Source organism: Cebus imitator, unplaced genomic scaffold, assembly GCF_001604975.1.
Source record: "Cebus imitator isolate Cc_AM_T3 unplaced genomic scaffold, Cebus_imitator-1.0 Scaffold2, whole genome shotgun sequence".
Classification (NCBI taxonomy): domain Eukaryota; kingdom Metazoa; phylum Chordata; class Mammalia; order Primates; family Cebidae; genus Cebus; species Cebus imitator.
The window spans coordinates 14,953,832-14,972,844 of NW_016107317.1; the positions used below are offsets into that span (position 1 = coordinate 14,953,832).

The 19,013-nt window shown below is 41.8% G+C and overlaps 1 protein-coding gene and 1 pseudogene across 3 annotated transcripts in view; both read left to right on the top strand.

Annotated features, from left to right (window-relative positions):
- GXYLT1 (glucoside xylosyltransferase 1) overlaps positions 1–10,387 on the top strand; it is a 107,621-nt gene extending 97,234 nt beyond the window's left edge. The window contains exon 9 of one of the 2 annotated variants that reach the window (XM_017530266.2): positions 5,971–10,387. In XM_017530266.2, the coding sequence (XP_017385755.1) occupies positions 5,971–6,103 (133 nt within the window). In that variant the 3' untranslated portion in view covers positions 6,104–10,387. The remainder of the gene's footprint in view (positions 1–5,970) is intronic. The other variant, XM_017530290.2, reaches the window with a different exon arrangement.
- On the top strand, positions 4,102–5,839 carry LOC108305599 (annotated as a pseudogene). Its single transcript, XR_001825808.1, has one exon. The product of XR_001825808.1 is annotated as a eukaryotic initiation factor 4A-I-like (transcript).
- Positions 10,388–19,013: the final 8,626 nt, after the last annotated feature.

The following is a 19,013-nucleotide window of genomic DNA, read 5'->3' on the forward strand; positions in this document are numbered from 1 at the left end:
AACAGTAACAATAGCTGCTGAGCTAAAAAAAAAAAAAAAGGCCCATGGATAAATTTCATTATTATTTTTATTATTGTTTTTTTGAAATGGAGTTTCACTCTTGTTGCCCAGGCTGGGGTGCAATGGCGTGATCTCGGCTCACTCCAACCTCTGCCTCCCGGGTTCAAAGAATTCTCCTGCCTCAGCCTCTCAAGTAGCTAGGATTATAGGCATGTGCCACCACACCCAGCTAATTTTGTATTTTTAGTAGAGATGGGGTTTCTCCATGTTCATCAGGCTGGTCTTGAACTCCCGACCTCAGGTGATCCACCCACCTTGGCCTCCCAAAGTGCAGGGATTACAGGCATGAGCCACAGCACCTGGCCGAATTTCATAATGTTTTAAGAAAGTTAGACATTGTTTTCCTTTTCTAGCTGCAGTCTTTAATTCCTGTGTTAAACACCTTATTTCTTAATACTTGTAGTAACTGTTTTCTGACCAATTCCAGACTGATAAATTCAGTTTGGATCTTTATGGGTCACTTCAAAAATTCTAGACACTTCTTAGGATTTAAAATGCAGTAGAGCCCCTGAATACCTTTATAAATTCCTCTTTTATATTGTTCCAAAAGAAATACTGAAATGAGTCAAGGACAAACATTAATTAAGTAAACCTGAAGGCTATATGACTCCTTTACCCCAGAAGATTTACTCATTTCTCCTGTCTCTAGCTCATTGGACAATCTGCCAGCAACACAAAATACCCAAAATTTGATGGTGAGCTTTCCCTCCCAGTCAAGTAAAACTCTCTATTTCTCAGAGAAGTTTAAGTTTTTCCTCTCATTAATACTATCCTTTTCCCCACAAAAATTAAAGCACACCTGGCTATCAAATCTTCCTTTTACTTTTTTTAACAGATAAAGTGCAAAAATTGGATTGACATCATCATAAAATTACAGTTACATAATCTATCTACTCCCATTTCATGTTATTTTGTTCAGTCACAGTCTGAGCATCTTCCTCATAGACCAGGAAGAGGGTTGGCTACTTCTTAGACATGATGGGGTGCTCAGTCTTACCCTAGATCTCTATTCAGAATTTTAAAAAGGTATCTCCATGTGTTACAGCTTCCTAAAGTCTCATAGTCATGCACACATAAGAACTTTGCTTCAGTTCCCATCCACAGAATGTAAAAAACACAAAGAAATCTGCAGACCAAACAAGGTCAAGTAGCAATTTTCAATGTGAATTCCTAATCTCTGGCTAGATTTTGAAATGATCTGAGAATCTAATTGTATTACATTTTAGACTCACATGAATCTTGTCAACCATACATAGGTCATGACAGAAACTTAGTATTTTTGGGGGAAGAAGGTAAATAGAGGAAATGGTGGAAAGAAGACAAGAAAGGGTTTTTGTGGCTACAGTGTGGCCATGGAGCCAATTGAATCATGGCAGTTGGCCAGTATACACAGCCTGTGAACTTGAAATTCAACAGAAACAGAGATCAACACAAGTGGTAGCATCCTACATGTGTTATTCTATACCTTTTTTTAAAAAAACTATAACAACTTGAAGATGATTCATATTGGTACATATAGAACTTCATCAGTCTTTTTGACAACTCTATAGTATTCTATTGCTTGTTTGTGCTATAATTTATTTAACCAGTTCCTTACTAAGTGACACATTGTTGTAAAATCATCTTTTTAAATTAAATACAATAGTGCAATGAATGACCGTTGTATCATTTGAGATTCATTCTGAAAAATTCCTCATATGGAATTGCCCTGACAGTGGATAGGCAGGCTTGAAATTTTGAAAGATATAACCCAAACTCCTCGCCCTAGACAAGTACTTGAGAGTGCCTACTTTTCCATGCCCTTACCAAATCAGCATCTTCATGCATTCTGTAGAACTAGCCTTTAAACCCTTATCAGTCAGGCTCCAAAGTCTCTGCTCTCAGGAAACACCATGTTTATCACTCCTGAAAAAAAACAAAAATCATTCTTAAAAATGTCAGAAATCCCTTAACTAGAGACTCATGGTTTGTGACATTAAAATAAAGACACACTTGAAACGTTAAGGCTCTCTTTTACTCATTCACACAGCCCCATGAGTTAGCTCAACAGCTGGCTCTTTTAAAGGGAGGAGGCGGCCAGGAGCGGTGGCTCATGCCTGTAATCCCAGCACTTTGGGAAGGTGAGGGGGTCAGATCATAAGGTCAAGAGATCGAGATCATCTTGGCCAACAAGTTGAGACCCAATCTCTACTGAAAATACAAAAATTAGTTGGGTGTAGTGGCACGTGCCTGTAGTTCCAGCTACTCTGGAGGCTGAGGTAGGAGAATGGTTTGAACCCAGGGGGCGGAGGTTGCAGTGAGCTGAGATCACACCACTGTACTCCTGCCTGGGCAACAGAGTGAGACTCCATCTAAAATAAAATTAAAAATAAAAATAAATAAAGGGAGGTGGAGGTGGCAGGATTTCAAAGGTTCAGTAAACACAGCCTAGAATTCATTCTGCAGTGACCAGAGCAGGGAGCAATTCTTCAGAACTGGGTGGAAGCCTGGATCCCACCTGATCAAAACCCTTCATTGTGTTGCTGGAGAAAGAAGCCTAAAGAGGCTAATGACTGACCCACAGCCCTGACCAGAAGAACAGGCAGGAGAGGACTGGATTTTCTGGAGTGCGGGGAAGCCCGTCTGATTCTCAGGCAACTAACAAATCAGGAGCACTAGAGTAACTCTGGGGGACAAAAATAAAATATTTAACAAAAATATTTATTGTTCATTATGGGAAAAATAAGGACTTCGTTGTGGAAGACAGTGTGGCGATTCCTCAAGGAACTAGAAATAGAAATTCCATTTGACCCAGCAATCCCATTACTGGGTATATATCCAAAGGAATATAAATCATTCTACTGTAAGGACACATGCACACGAATGTTCACTGCAGCACAGTTTACAATAGCAAAGACCTGGAACCAACCCGAATGCCCATCGATGATAGACTGGACAGGGAAAATGTGGCACATATACACCATGGAATATTATGCAGCCATCAAAAGCAATGAGTTCATGTCCTTTGTAGGGACATGGATGAACCTGGAAACCATCATTCTCAGCAAACTGACACAAGAGCAGAAAATCAAACACCGCATGTTCTCACTCATAGGCAGGTGTTGAACAATAAGAACACATGGACACAGGGAGGGGAGTGCTACACACTGGGGTCTGTTGTGGGGAAATAAGGGAGGGACAGCGGGGGGTGGGGAGTAGGGGAGAGATAGCCTGGGGAGAAATGCCAGATGTAGGTGATGGGGAGGAAGGCAGCATATCACACTGCCATGTGTGTACCTATGCAACAGTCTTGCATGTTCTTCACAAGTGCCCCAAAACCTAAAATGCAATAAAAAAAATAAGGACTCTGTTGGACTTAGTTTATGGTATAATGTTGCTTGTATTTTTAATTTCATACTGGGGAGGGAGCACCATTCACTGTTTACAGCCTCTGTAGGGCCAAGTTCAGCCTGAAATCTAGGTGTCTTGAGCCAGTGCTTTGTTCCTTCTTCCTCCACATGCTCTCTCTATTTGAGCACCACTAGACATTACAGTACAGCAGAAGAAAGTGGTATTTCTGGTTATCCACTGTTTATTCTGATTTTAAGTAAAATAAATGGTGAAATACACACATTATGTATTATTTATTTATTTATTTATTTTTGAGGTGGAGTCATGCTCCGTTGCCTAGGCTGGAGCGCAGTGGCACAGTCTCGGCTCATGGCAACTTCCACCTCCCAGGTTCAAGTGATTCTCCTGCCTCAGCCTCCCAAGTAGCTGGGATTACAGATGCTCACCACCACGCCTGGCTAATTTTTTTTTTTTTAATTTTAGTGGAGACAGGGTTTTGCCATGTTGGCCAGGCTGGGCTAGAACGCCTGACCTCAAGTGATCCACCTGCCTCAGCCTCTCAAAGTGCTGGGATTACAGGTTGTGAGTCATTGTGCTGGGCCTTAATTTATTTAAAACACATTTTCAGAATTCCTAAAAAATAATAGGTGGAACTCAGAATTGCATACATTTTACATATAAGAATTTATAAACCGCTAGTTTCTAAGGATCATGTCTGCAAGTCAGGATTCCTGATCCAGAGACAATGGCCTTCATGGGAGGGAGCCTGAAGGCATCATTGAGAGTAACTGGAATGAGATTGTTGACAGCTTTGATGACATGAACCTCTCAGAGTCCCTTCTCTGGTTTTGAGAAGACTTCTGCCATCCAGCAGCGAGCCATTCTACCTTGTATCAAGGGTTATGATGTGATCGCTCAAGCCCAGTCTGGGACTGGGAAAATGGCCACATTTGCCATATTGATTTTGCAGCAGATTGAATTAGATCTAAAGGCCACCCAGGCCTTGGTTCTGGCAACTACTTGAGAATTGGCTCAGCAGATACAGAAGGTGATCATGGCACTAGGAGACTACATGGGTGCCTCCTGTCACGTCTGTATTAGGGGCACCAATGTGCGTGCTGAGGTGCAGAAACTGCAGATGGAAGCTCCCCATATCATTGTGGGAACCCCTGGCCATGTGTTCGATATGCTTAACTGTAGATACCTGTCTCCCAAATACATCAAGATGTTTGTACTGGACGAAGCTGACGAAATGTTAAGCCACGGATTTAAGGACCAGATCTATGATGTATTCCAAAAGCTCAACAGCAACACCCAGGTAGTTTTGCTGTCAGCTACGATGCCTTCTCATGCGCTTGAGGTGACTAAGAAGTTCATGAGGGACCCCATTCGGATTCTTGTCAAGAAGGAAGAGTTGACCCTGGAGGGTATCCGCCAATTCAGCATCAACGTGGAATGAGAGGAGTGGAAGCTGGACACACTGTGTGACTTGTATGAAACCCTGACCATCCCCCAGGCAGTCATCTTCATTAACACCCGAAGGAAGGTTAACTGGCTCACTGAGAAGATGCATGCTCGAGATTTCACTGTCTCTGCCATGCATGGAGATATGGACCAAAAGGAACGAGATGTGATTATGAGGGAGTTTCGTTCTGACTCTAGCAGAGTTTTGATTACCACTGACCTGCTGGCCAGAGGCATTGATGTGCAGCAGGTTTCTGTAGTCATCAACTATGACTTTCCCACCAATAGGGAAAACTGTATCCACAGAATAGGTTGAGGTGGATGGTTTGGCCGTAAGGGTGTGGCTATTAACATGGTGACAGAAGAAGACACGTGGACTCTTTGTGACATAGAGACTTTCTACAACACCTCCATTGAGGAAATGCCTCTCCATGTTGCTGACCTCATCTGAGGAGCTGTCCTTTCACCTAGCCCTACCCCCAGCCAGAGTTCAGTCTTAGGGGGCTGAGGGAGCAGCAGGAGGGGGGAGGGAAGGGAGCCAAGGGATGGACGTCTTGTCATTTTTTTTCTTTGAATAAATGTCACTTTTTGAGGCAAAAGAAGGAACCGTGAACATTTTAGACACCCTTTTCTTTGGGGTAGGCTCTTGTCCCAGGCACTGACTCTTTTCCAAAAAACACTAATCCATTTACCTAACCTAGTAACCTCCAGATCCCAGAGGCTCTCCTCACCTCAGCTTAGCTCCTTTGAAAGTGATTCAAGGGACTATGTCACTCAGCCTCATTTGCTGGACCAAATCTAGAGGGAGAACCACTAAAATCCCTGAGTGAGGTTGCCCAGGGGATTGTCCCCAGGTGGGGGGAAGCAGGGGAGAGGAAATGGTAGCCATTTTTACATTGTTTTGTATAGTATTTATTGATTCAGGAAACAAACACAAAATTCTGAATGAAATGGCTTGGAAGCTGCCAAAAAAAAAAAAAAAAAAGAATTTATAAACCTAGAAAACCTCAAGTAATATAAAAATTTATGAAAATAAGTAAGCATACATTATAATAGTATAAGTTATTCATCAATAAAATCTATAAAATAATGTATTTTTAAATTTCTTTTTCTTAGATATCGGGTCTTGCTGTATTGCACACGATGGTCTATAGCTCCTAGACTCAAGCAATCCTCCTGCTTCAGCTTCCCAAGCAGCTGGGACTACAGGTACATGTCACCACTCCTCGCTCAGACATTTTTCTTTTGACTCCATCTTCAAGTAGCCCCATCTCTTTGAAAAGTGCTTTTTGAAAATTGTTGTACTCTTTTGTTTTTAGAGAGGCACTCTTTTTTTTTTTTTTATTATGGTAAGCTGTTCTATTTTGTTTTGAAGAGAGTATTTCTAGTTTGTCTTTGTTTTTCTTAGTTTCATCATGCACAGACTGAGAGTCTTATGCTTTCAGTGGAAGCTTTACAATTGCACATCTGGTTGCTCATTGCAACCTTTATGGGCGTAGTCCTGTCTAGATGTAAAAAGTTGAACACAGATTTGTTTTGTTGCATAAATTAAAAATTGAGTCATTGAGTTTGAATACATAAAGGATTTAGATTTCACTTTTTTTGAAATGTAAAAAACCAGCATCATTTAGAATGAAGTATGTATTTCAGTACTTAAGAATAACATAGTTTACCAGAATACTGAAAATGGTATCATAAACACTAAGTACCATACTATCAGTTTTTGATTCTCTTTCCTCTTCTTTTTTGTCTTTCTGCTTCCTGAGCTCTTAATTCAGATTTGTAAAATGACACGAGTGTGGCTGAATTGTGAATTATGTAGACCCTCATGACTGCACCTGTGAATTTGACCACTTTTTAGGAGCACCTTTTATTTCTTTAAGGAAGTGCTTGCTTACATTTAAGCAACTGACTTAAAAATTGGCTTTTTGCAATGCACCATGTCTACTAGTCAATGTTTGAAAATATTAATTTTATATATAGTTCTTACACTACAGTAAGAAAAGTTGGACGGGGACTTAACTGGTGAACAAGGATAAGAATCTAAGCCTTAACAACCAATCTGACAGCCCCTATTGAAAACTTATTTGAGCTAGTGAGTTCTGCCAAGTGATGGTGTTCTTTTATAAAACTCATGTCACAAACTAAAACATTTGCCCAAATTAACCTCTCATAAATCTAGCCTCAGGCGTGAAGAAACATCTATGTAAAGATTGCATTCACAAGGGATGTCATTCCCCATCATATCCATGTCAGTGTACCTATCCTTGAATTTTTTTAAGCATTAGGGTGAGCTATATGAAATTGCTTTGTTTTTGGCAAAAAAGTAGTCAAGCAGCAGCAGTTTCTTATGGCATAACCTATAATTTGTTTACTGAAGATGTTATTTCTAACATCTTTTTCTTTCCAAATATTTTTGGGAATATTATAATAAAAAATAAGCATAGTTTACCTGTTTCAGTCTGTCCTACTTGAATTTATTAATTGAAGCTGAATTAATAAATATTCACTGGAATCAGATATTGGGAGAAAGTGGCCAAAGGAAGCAGCCTCTGGGTATCACTGTCCAGGTCCCCATCAGAGTATGTTTCCAGAATCTTAGGAATGGCAGTACCATAGGTGAGGCGTCTGAGGTGTTTGTGGCTGTTCCTTGACATCCTGTTCACCATTTTTTGTCTGGTCATAACACACAAGCTCCAAACCATCTACATTACAAAGCCAATATCTAGTCCTAAACAGCACGTTTTCATTCATCATTGAAAGAATCTTGGTGGCCTGCTTTCGGCACTGAAAATAGACTGCATTAAAATAGAATTACATACCAAGTGCAATTAAGAACAAACCAGGCAACTTGGTGCAAAGTTTCAGCTTTTTTAGGAAAGCAAGACTTATTTTGAACTATTTTCTTTAAATTCTATTGTTACTGTAAAAATATTTACTTTAATAACTCAAAAGATGCTGTTTCTTTTATAACATAGTTGAATACATTTTTCTTCTGCAACAGTTCTTTTTATATTTGTATAACTATCCGTTTGTGTGTATGGCATTAATTTTATGATACTTAAAATGAATGTGAGGGAAAGCACTGTAATTGGGGTCAGATACTTTTATTATGAAATGCACGCTGTAGTTCTATAAAGTGCATACATTAAAACATTATAAACTAGGTTATACATTTCATTTTTGTCTGAAATCAGACAAATTTTATCCAGAATATCAGGCACAAAGAAAATAAAAATAAATGCAAAAACTTGCACTATAACAAATAAATCTCATCATGTATTCCTTTATACTGGAGAGAATTGCTTTTCAAAGGAGTCCAGGTCCCACTGGAAGGACCCTTCCATACACCATGCAATTTCTAGCAGCCTCGGCTCTCCCCTCGACGGACAGCAGATGGCGCTGCGCTTCCCTTTTTGCCGCCTCGGTGACGGGACAGGAACCCAACTTTGGCAGAGCTGAGTTGAAGATTGCAAGCTACCTATTTGGAGCTAGGTGAGCAATGGAAACTACGCATTTAGAATCACAATTTACCTCGCTTCATACTGATTTGCGCTCTGGAGGACGTGCAGTTTCTGTTATTCGTGATCCAGAGGGCTGCGTGTGTTGGATTAACCGGGCTCATACCGCTTCCACACTGCTTGTCAGGAGAAGGTTACTCAGGGCAGGTTGAAAGACTGTTCTTAGCAGCACTCAACCAACATCAGCAAACGGACATTCCCTTCTTCCTCACAACCAGTTTGTATTTATGAAAGATCCCTTGGTGCTCTTTAGTGGGCTGTGGTGACAAGATGTGATTTGTAACTTTGAGAAGTTTGTGGTCAAGAAGGTGACCTACAGATATTCAGTCAAAACTAAATAACCACAGCTATGCTTCTCTGTGTTTCTGCTTCATACACTAATTGTGTTCAGGGCTCCCCAGCAATCTGTCCTCTCTTTAGTCTTTTGGTCTGTACCTGCTTTCTTCTTCTAAGTCTGTTCCTTTGGGTAAATTTGCATGTGTTGACCTTGGCAAACGGATATATTTAGCTTTGTTTTCTTAAATAACTTTATAGAAATGTTTTTTAGTGGGAAAATAATGACATTGAGTATAATAATCATGTAGTTTTCATCTAGTTGGGATCTTAGGGATTATTTAATGCAACTGATTAAATAATACTGTGAGAAAGTGATGCCTACCCATGTGCAATGTCGTGCTCAGTTCACACACAGGCAGAGTGAGAACTCTGACCCAGGTTTCCTGAGCATCAGTCTAATAACCCATCTGACGTTATGCTCGACTGTATTTTTAAACAGGGTACAGATCATAAATGTCAAGGTTAATTTATCTCCCTGCCATGCAGCTCATGGATGGATTTTGGTCACACTCATTGCATAGCCATATGTGCAAATTCCTCCCCACCATTCCCCCCAGTCAGTGGCTCGGTTCTCTTTGCTGCTGTTCCCTTTTGTCACACCTATGCCAGGCACTAGCCCTGTTGTGCTGGAGCTTCCTCTCTAGACTATGAGGTTGTCGGGAACAGTCGTGGTGTCTCTCACTCATGTTTGTGTTCTCTGTGTCCTGCGTAGTGTCCAACATCTCATAAGCGCTCGGAAATGTTGACTGAAGGAGTGAACTTTTGATGGAGACTACCTTGAAAGTGGCAAACCAGGGTGCGGTGGGAAGCCCTCCTCAGGCTCTGAACATAGAGACACACTGGAAATATAAGAGAAAGCCTTAAATGTAGAGCTAAGCTTGAAAGTGAGAAAAGACACTCTTACATGCTAAAAACAAAACAAAACAAAACCAAGCAACAGCCAGAATTCAGAATGCTGCAGAGTAGAAGCAGAACAGGACTGGAATAGGCAGCAGGAAAGGAGACATTTTCAGCAGGATGAATTGCAAGTGAGTTTATATCCACAGACCCTTACATGACAGGGAACCATTCTATCTTTGTACCTGAGCTTTGTTTTATATCTAGATGCAAGGCCCCAGCACCAGGGCACAAAAAGTTGAATAATGACTGCATGCCCTGGAAATCCCTTCTTTTGTGGAGCTCAAAGGTACCACATAAGCTTCTTTGGGTTTATATATTTTGAAGGATAACTGATGCTAGAGACAATCTAATAAGTCAGTGAAGGACAGGGGTCCCTGAAGTCACTTTAAACAACTGTGGCCTCTACAGGAAACAAAGGGAAAACAAGGAAAAACCCTAAATTAGCCAACAGGCTGTTTAATAAACCAATTGTCTTATTCCAGACGATGCTGCCCATTTACCTCAAAGTGTAGTTTATGGATGTTTGTCATCCTGTTCTTTCCTTATTTGTGTAGTGGGAAAAATTTGCAATCACAAAATAAGTTCTGTAAAAGATTTCATATTTCATTGAAAAACTTCAACAGAAACATGATTGTGAGTGCCCTATATCCCAGGGTTTGTCAGAAATTTATTTAGAGCCATTATTGGGGCTCTTTCCACCTCCCTTGGGTTGTATAATATGGTTTGGATTTCTGTCCCCACCCAAATCTCATGTTGAATTTGAGGAAGCTCCTGGTAGGAGGTGATTGGATCATGAGGCCTGATTTCTCCCTTGCTGTTCTCATGGTAGTGAGTGAGTTCTCACAAGATCTGATGGGGTTTAAAAGTGTGTGGCATTTTTCCGCCTTTGCTCTCTCTCCTGCCACCATCTTTCACCTTCTGCTATGATTGTAAGTTTCCTGAGGTCTCCCCATCATGTTTCCTGTTAAGCCTGTGGAGTTGTGAGTCAATTAAACCTCTTTTCTTCATAAATTACCCAGTCTCAGGTTTCTTTTCTTTTTTTTTTTTTTTTTTTTGAGACAGGGTCTCACTCTGTCACCCACGCTGGAGTGCAGTGGCACGATCTTGGCTCACTGCAACCTCTGCCTCCCAGGTTCAAGTTATTCTCCTGCCTTAGCCTCTGGAGTAGCTCGGGTTATAGGCATACACCACCACACCTGGCTTATTTTTGTATTTTTAGTAAAGAAGAGGTTTCACCATGTTGGCCAGACTGGCCTTGAAATCCTGACCTCAAGTAATCTGCCTGCCTCAGCCTCCCAAAGTGCTGGGATTACAGGTGTGAGCCACTGCACCCGGCTTCAGGTAGTTCTTTATAGCAGTGTAAAAACAGACTAATACATATAAGAAGCAAGGTGGCTTAGCAGTGCTTACTTTATGGGGAAGATCATCCAGCCACAGTCCAGCATGGTCACAGCTGACACCTGCATTTCCCCAGCCATGTGACTTGGCGGCAGGCAGCTCTGTGACTTCTGGGCTAAGCTCAGGCACAAGAAACTTGCCCAGCTCTGAGAGCCCCACATTCAGAGGACTGACCTGAAGGAGTCTTGACTACTTCCATTCCTTCCTTTCCTGTAGCACAAAATACAGAGAGGAAACACACAGTATAGTATTTCAAAATATTATCCTGCCCCACCTATATGATGGGGACAATGACATCTGTCCTACTCTACCTTTCCTAAGGATGTTGACAGAATTGGGTGAGCTGGGTCTGTGCAAGCCCTTTTTCAGTTATAAAATGCTGGTCTCTGGGGGAGCTGCAGCTTATATGGGGGCTGAGCCCTGTGGAAGGTGCCATGTGGGGTCTGACAGTGCCCCACCCTGAGGGTTTTCCTCTAGCATCTAATTCATGTTTGTTTCCTTGGGTTGAACACCAGATGACCTAGAGGCATTCATTTGTGTTTAGGGACTGTGTTGTCCAAAAATACATGCCTTTAAATCCTAGAATCTTGTTCAGTGAGGTGAGAAGCTCTCATTGTGAAAACATCTGAGAACAGAGTCCAGTGGAGTGAATGACGTTTTCATGTTTCATATCAGTTGCTCATTCCATGTCATGTTTGTGTTAAAAGGATGGGTCAGAGGCCAAGAGTGGTGGCTCTTGCCTGTAATGCCAACACTTTGGGAGACCCAGACAACAGGATCAGTTCAGCCCAGGAGTTTGAGATGACCCTGGACAACATAAGGAGACCCCCATCTCTACAAAATAAATAAACAAATATGAAAAAATAAATAAGCCGGGCATGGTGGCATGTGCCTGTAGCCCCAGCTACTTGGGAGGGTGAGGTGGGAGGATCACTTGAGCTTGGAAGGTTGAGGCTGCAGTGAGCTATATAATTGAACCATTGCACTCTAGCTTGGTGATAGAGCATGACCCTGTCTAAAAAAAAAAAAAAAAAAAAAAAAAAAAAAAAAACCACAAAAAAAAAAAAAAAAAAAAAAAAAAAAAAGAACAGGTCAGAGATGTTCCCTGTACTGTTTAAATGGTTACTCCCTCTCACTTTCCTTCTCTCTGTAATTTTTTCTCTTCTTTTTCTCTTTATTCCTGGATAATATATAATTGAATTCAAGTTAATCTGAATATGATGTGACTCCCTATGTTAGAGAGAATCACCAGGTTCGAAATCAAAAGACTTGGCTTCAGGTTCCAGGCCTGCCACTCACATGCTGAGTGACCTTGAGCAATCTTCAACCTTTCTCAGTGGCCTGCTTCTCACCTGCAGACTTTGGGACGACAGTGCTGATGAAAGGCAGCAGCAAGGTCGTGTGTATGGAAGCACATGGTGAGTGTAAACTGCTTGACAGGAGTTAGCTATTGTGGCTGATTGTGCTTTTTTGATGTTTTGACCTGTATCTTTAATATCCTGTGACTGCTGGAAGATCAATAGCTGGTTCGATAGTCTTTTGTCCCTCACCCACGAGTTTTGGGGCTATAAAAAAAACAAATTAGCTCTTAAATCCATGGAAAGTAAACTTTTTTTTTTTTTTTTTTGAGACAGTCTTGCCTTCTTCCAGGCTGGAGTGCAGTGGTGTGATCTTGGCCCACTGCAACCTCTGCCTCCTGGGTTCAAGTGATTCTCCCAGCTCAGCCTTCTGAGTAGCTGGGATTACAGGTGCATGCATTCCTGCCTGGCTAATTTTTGAATTTTTAATAGAGATGGAGTTTCACCATGTTGGCCAGGCTTGTCTCAAACTCCTGGCCTCATGTGATCCACCCACCTCGGCCTCCCAAAGTGCTGAGATTACAGGCATGAGCCACTGCATCCGGCCAAAAGTTAATATTTTGAGTTTCCTGTACTGACTAGGGACACTGTTAGGATCATGGTTTAAGAGTCTGTTTAAAACTCTCCAGGGAGCGCAAGTCTCCCCTCGGCTCCCTCCAACCTGAGGAAAAGGGGCTTTGATGAGGCTCTAGGGCCAAGGGGGTTTCCAAGGACACACCTGGGCTGCAAGGCTCAAGAGCAGGGATGTGGGAATGGTGGTGGGCCCCAGGTTACAGCCTCGGGGGCCTTTCTCTCCCTGACGGCTACTCTCCCCTGCAAGCCCATGAGGCTGGTGTCGTAGGAAGGCTCGAGCTGCTTCCATGTTGGTTCAAGTTACTTGGAGGGACTCTTGCCCTCTGGTGTCTGGGGGCTGGATAACGACAGAATTTATTATCCGAACCTGGACACGAGTCTGTTATGAATAATTATACAGGACTGCACCCCACCTACGAGTGTGGTTTAGGGAAGACCCTTCTTTTGGTGTTCTTTCCTTGGCTTCCTTTTTCTTTTCTTCCTCTTTTTTTTTTTCTCCCCATATCCACTCTGTCACCCAGGCTGGAGTGCAGTGGCACAGTCATGGCTCACTGCAGCCTCGACTTCATGGGCTCAGGTGATTCTCCCTGCTCAGCCTCCCGAATAGCCAGGACTGCAGGTGTACATAACTACGCCCGGCTAAATTTTTTTTGTATTTTTGTAGACTTGGGGTTTTTGTCTTCTTGCTCAGGCTGGTCTCAAACTCCCGTGCTCAAGCAATCCTCCCACCTCAGCCTCCCAAAGTGCTGGGATTACAGGTGTGAACCACCGTGCCTGGCTTTTCTTTTTATTCACATCTTTCCACAGAGTGGTGAATCCCCAAGAGCTAAGAGAAGAGTGGACCCAGGGAAGAGGCCATGGAGTGGGAGGTCTCCCAGCCTGGGCGTTTGGTCTAGCAGGATTAGGCATGTTACGTAAGGCTTTCAGCAGATATTTAGAGTCAGCAGCAGTGAGCCCTTGACTGGCCTTGTCTTCCGTCCTCCTCAGGTGTCCAGCTGGAGCTGAGGCTGGCTGCAGTAGGATGGGTACCAGAGGTCCTCATTTCCATTTCATTCATCACAAGTGGTACTAGGTGCCCATATCAAGTAATAATTTATAAGAACTAACATTTATTAAACACAATGAAATCTTGCTAAGAAGTTTATATGGATTATCTCACTTAATCCATGCAACTGTCTCTTTAGGGAAGTGATTACTGTGTCCATTTTGCAGATGAGAAAACTGAGATTGGGAGGATAAGTTGCCAAACCCTCACAGCCAGTAAGTGGCAGATCTGCATTTGAATTTGGGGTCTGCCTCTAGAACAAGCTTTTAACCACGATACCATCAGCCACAGCCCCATCTGGAAGGAGCTTAATGCCTGAGAGAGACAGTGAAGGACACTTTGCTGTAAAAAGCTCTGTAATAGAGACATATCCACGTCAGAATAGTGGCGCTGAAGGGGAGTGACTCCTCTTGCCAGGAGGTGCTGAGCAAGCTGCAGGAGTGACATTTTTAGCTTCCTCATCTTGGCTACACTGTCTTGCTTCTACCTGGCTTCAGCTTGCTTTCTCTCAGCCTTTGCTGCTCACTCACCTGACAGTGTAATTAAGCTTCCCTGTGATTCCTTTCACCTCTTCCTAAAGGTGGATAGTTTTCCTCTGCTGCTGAACGTCTGAAAATGTGCCAAGGCAGAGGTAACGCAAAAAGCCAACTAAGGCTGGGTGCAGTGGCCCACGCCCGTAATCCTAGCACTTTGGGAAGACAAGGTGGGCAGATCACTTGAGGCCAGGCTGGCCAACATGGCGAAACCCTGTCTCTACTAAAAATACAAAAGTTAGCTGGGCCTGGTGGCACACCTGTAGTCCCAGCTACTCAGGAGGCTGAGGCATGAGAATCTTTTGAACCCCAGGGGTGGAGGTTGCAGTAAGCCAAGATCTGCCACAGTATTCCAGCCTGGGTGACACAGTGAGACCCTGTCTCAAAAAAAAGCCAACGGAAGGGAGACATTTATGAAGACTTTCTGATATTCTGTGTGAAAATATTTTCACACATCCACTGGGGATGCCTTCCCAACTAATTTCCAGTGGAACTCAGGGCTGGAAATATGCTTTAATGCTTGACCATTCTAGGCTTAAATAAGTAATGCATTGCAACAACAGCAAAAATAGGTAGTTGCAGTAGAAATTTTGGTGCAAAATTTGGCTTGTATCAAACATTTATATGGTTTTTGTTTGTTTGTTTGTTTGGAGTAAGAGATGAGTTAGATTGGTGGAAGAAAACTGATACTCATCAAAGCATGTCAGCTAGCCTATTTGTTAAGACGCAGATACCTGCACTCAATCCAAGAGCTCAATCCACTTATTCTCAAATAAGATTTTGAGGGTAGCAGGAGTCCAGGAATTTGTATTTAAAAAGATTTCAGATGATTAAAAAAAAAATGCCAACTAGGCTGGGCGTGGTAGCTCATGCCTGTAATCTCAGCACTTTGGGAGGCTGAGGTGGGCAGATCACCTGAGGGCAGGAGTTCAAGACTAGTGTGGCCAACATGGCAAAACCCTGTCTCTAAGGGCTGGTGTGCACCTGTAATCCAAATTACTTGGGAGGCTGAGACAGGAGAATCCCTTGAGCCCAAGAGGCAGAGGTTGCAGTGAGCCGAGATCACACCAGTGCACTCTAACCTGGGTGACAGAGCAAGACTCCATCTCAAAAATAAATAAATAAATAATAAAAAATAATATAAATAATAATGGAAAAGATGCCAATTAAAGTTTGAGATCCATTGCTTTTAAATAATTAATTAATCTTGCCATTCAATATTTAATAAACCCTGTGATCTGCCAGTTATTTTTTTTTTCTTTTCTGATTGCTCTTTGAATTCTGTGCCAGTCATTTTATGGGTTATAATGACCTGGCGTCTTCCTTTCAAGGACTCACATGTCAGTGAGACACATACAGGGAGGGTCCACAGAGCAGGCAAGTTATATTACCCAACCACTCTAGGAATTCGGGAATCTCATGGCTGACCTTGGAGGTGTGACTCTGTAATTAGAATCTTTTAAATAAGCTCCTTTGATGCCTGGGCAACATAGTGAGACCCCATCTCTACAAAAATTTTTTAAAAAAATTAGCTGGGCATGGGGATGCATACCTGTAATCCCAGCGACATGGGAGACTGAGGTGAGAAAGGATTGCTTGAGCCCTGGTATTCAAGGCTACAGTGAGCTGTGACCGTGCCACTGTACTCCAGCTTGGGTGACAGAGTGACACCTGTGTCAAAAAAACAGAACAAAACAAAACAACTCAAAAAACAAAGAAACCAGAGCTCCTCAGAAGAAATTTTGGAGAGGAGTTGTTCTGTCATTTTGTGAAACAGTGAGATTATACTCTCACAGTAGGGCCAAAAGTGAATTCTGAATGCTACAGAAAATGAGCAGGGTAGGCAGGGAACAGCATCAAGGAGTCTGGATTGTGCTACTAGGCCTTGAGTTAGTTGGGAGAGGTATCTGGTGCTGCCTAGCAAGTGTCTTCCAGCTTGGCTCCAGATGCCAGGGGAGCTTAAAAATACACAGAAGAGCCAAGCTTCCCTTTTGTGGGAATTCTAGCTGGATCAGAATCTTTTCCCACCATGGTAAGAGAGAAGCAGCTGCCTTAGCAGTGAGGGGAAGCCACGTAGGGCCTTTGATTTGCATGTGTCCACAGCATCAGTTCAGTTCAATGAGCTGATGAAATTGATTTTCTCACTGCATTGACTGGTTGTCAAACTGAATTGCTGTGGCGATTGGCTGGTTCAGCATCTTGCAGATATAGCCAGCAACTCCAATGACTCGATCACATTCTAAAAAATGAATTTCACAAAGGTGCTGTCTCTTTTTTTAACCAAGTTTTAGTTCCTTTTGTGAAAGTTGGGCATTTGCTTGAAAGGAGGTAAAAAACCCTCTTACTCAATGACATTGACAAACACTTGGAAACATTCAGGATTTCACATAAGAATTAATTTGGTTGAACTTTGGCTGTGCTTTGACTTTGAGACCAGTATGAGTAATAACCAAATAAGTTAAATATATTCTACTTTGCATTCAGCAGGTTTGCCGTTTTTTTTTCTATCTATTATAACTATCTTCAAATTTGTGAGTCATCATCCTATCAATCAAAGGTTGGGACCAAATTGTGAAGGGCCTTTGGTGCTAATCAAGAGGATGGTTTTTCCACAAAACGTCATTTTTTGCCTGAGTTGCTAGACACTATTTGCAATCTTAAAAATCTGTGTAGAAAACAAATATACTCTGCCTTCAAGTAGGATGTGCATGATGAGAACCATCAAATGATATTAGCAACACTCATATAGCATTAGTGAAATCCCTGTCATTAGGAAATGTTATTTTATATAAAAAAGTTGATAATAGGATACAAAGATGCTAATATGATTAGGTGATGAGCTGATAACAGGAATTTTTTTTTTCATATCAGTGATTTTCATTCATCAACAGCAAAGCTGATCTCCCTAATATGATATGATATTATAATAAAACCCAGGCAGAGAGTCCACAGTGAAATTTATGGTGCAAAAGAAAAGTCAATAGCATTATAAATCTTATAAACTGATTATATTTCAGCTGTCAATGTTCTTGGCTGGGAAATCTCCTTTAATACCCGTGTCTTAGTCCTATTTACTTTAGTGATACTGAGCAAGGAAATGAAATAGATTTAAATCTTTATCTTAAGGATAGCTTTAATGAGTGACAGTCAATTCCACATGGCCTGATGGCTACAGATCTGCCACCTTTGCTTGGCTAACCTCACATCCAATTAAATGAATATTTAAATGTAAGTAGTAGGCAGGGTGGAGTCCGTGGAATTTAAATAGGAACCAACAGATATAAACCAAGTTTTCTGTGATACAATCGCTTTAAGCAGTAAATGGCTATCTGAAACTGTGGGATAGCTATTTGAATATCATCAGAGGATTACTATTGCAGCCTTGTATCATGGATTAGAGAAGAGAAACCCTTTTTTTCAATGGAAATATAGTCTAGCCATTGAGGCTTTTTGGAAAAGCATCTCCCTCAGAGAGACAGGGCAAAAAGCAATGAGATTCAGTTGAGCCATTCAATCATCTAACTACAGTCTCTTGAGCTTAAGTAAAAATTCAGTATATAAGCAATACATGTCAGAGTAGTGACTAGAGGGCTTCCCTGACTATCAATGCTTTGGAGAAATTCTCCAAGGGACCCGTAGTCCTAGCAAGCTGTTTCTTGTTTAGTGGTACTAACAGAATATAAAATGTACTACCAGGAATGTAAAATGATGGCTCTTTCTTCCAGTTTATAAATTAAAAAAGAGTTGGCATATAAAAGTTGCTCTCAAAAATATAACAAATACTGCAGTAAGATATGAAAGTCTTAGTGTGAGTCTAATTTCAGTGTGTAATGCCTTGTATATAAATCTGTTGTTTAACATTATTAATGTATAGCACCAAACATGAGAATGATAAATACAGGCAGCTCAGCAAATTTGTATATATAGACAAAGGACTGAGAGAAATACCATGACTGAAAATGCTTTGTGCATTGGGGTCTTAGTATATAACAAGACCTACTGCAGTGTGGAATGCAGAAGTAGGCAGATCCTTCCAGCAGCCTTTAAAAAAAGCTCGATGTTGGGGACACTAGGAAAGCTTTGTTAGAACCTTATTTTACCCATGACATGCCAGAGGTGTGTCCACTACAGGGAGGCCTGTTCATTTAACTTTTATAAATATTTTCACCCCTAAGTGTTCCAAAACACTTTATAAAGTAGATTCCAGGCTGGACATGGTGGCTCACATCTGTAATCCCAGCACTTTGGGAGGCCAAGGTGGGTGGATCACCTGAGGTCAGGAGTTTGAGACAGCCTGAACCAACATGGAGAAACCCCATCTCTACTAAAAATACAAAAATTAGCTGGGCATGGTGGCATGTGCCTGTAGTCCCAGCTACTTGGGAGGCTCAGACAGCAGCATTGCTTAAACTGAGGAGGCAGAGGTTGCAGTGAGCTGATACCGCACCACTGTATTCCAGCCTGGGTGACAGAGCAAGAGTCCATGTCAAAAAAA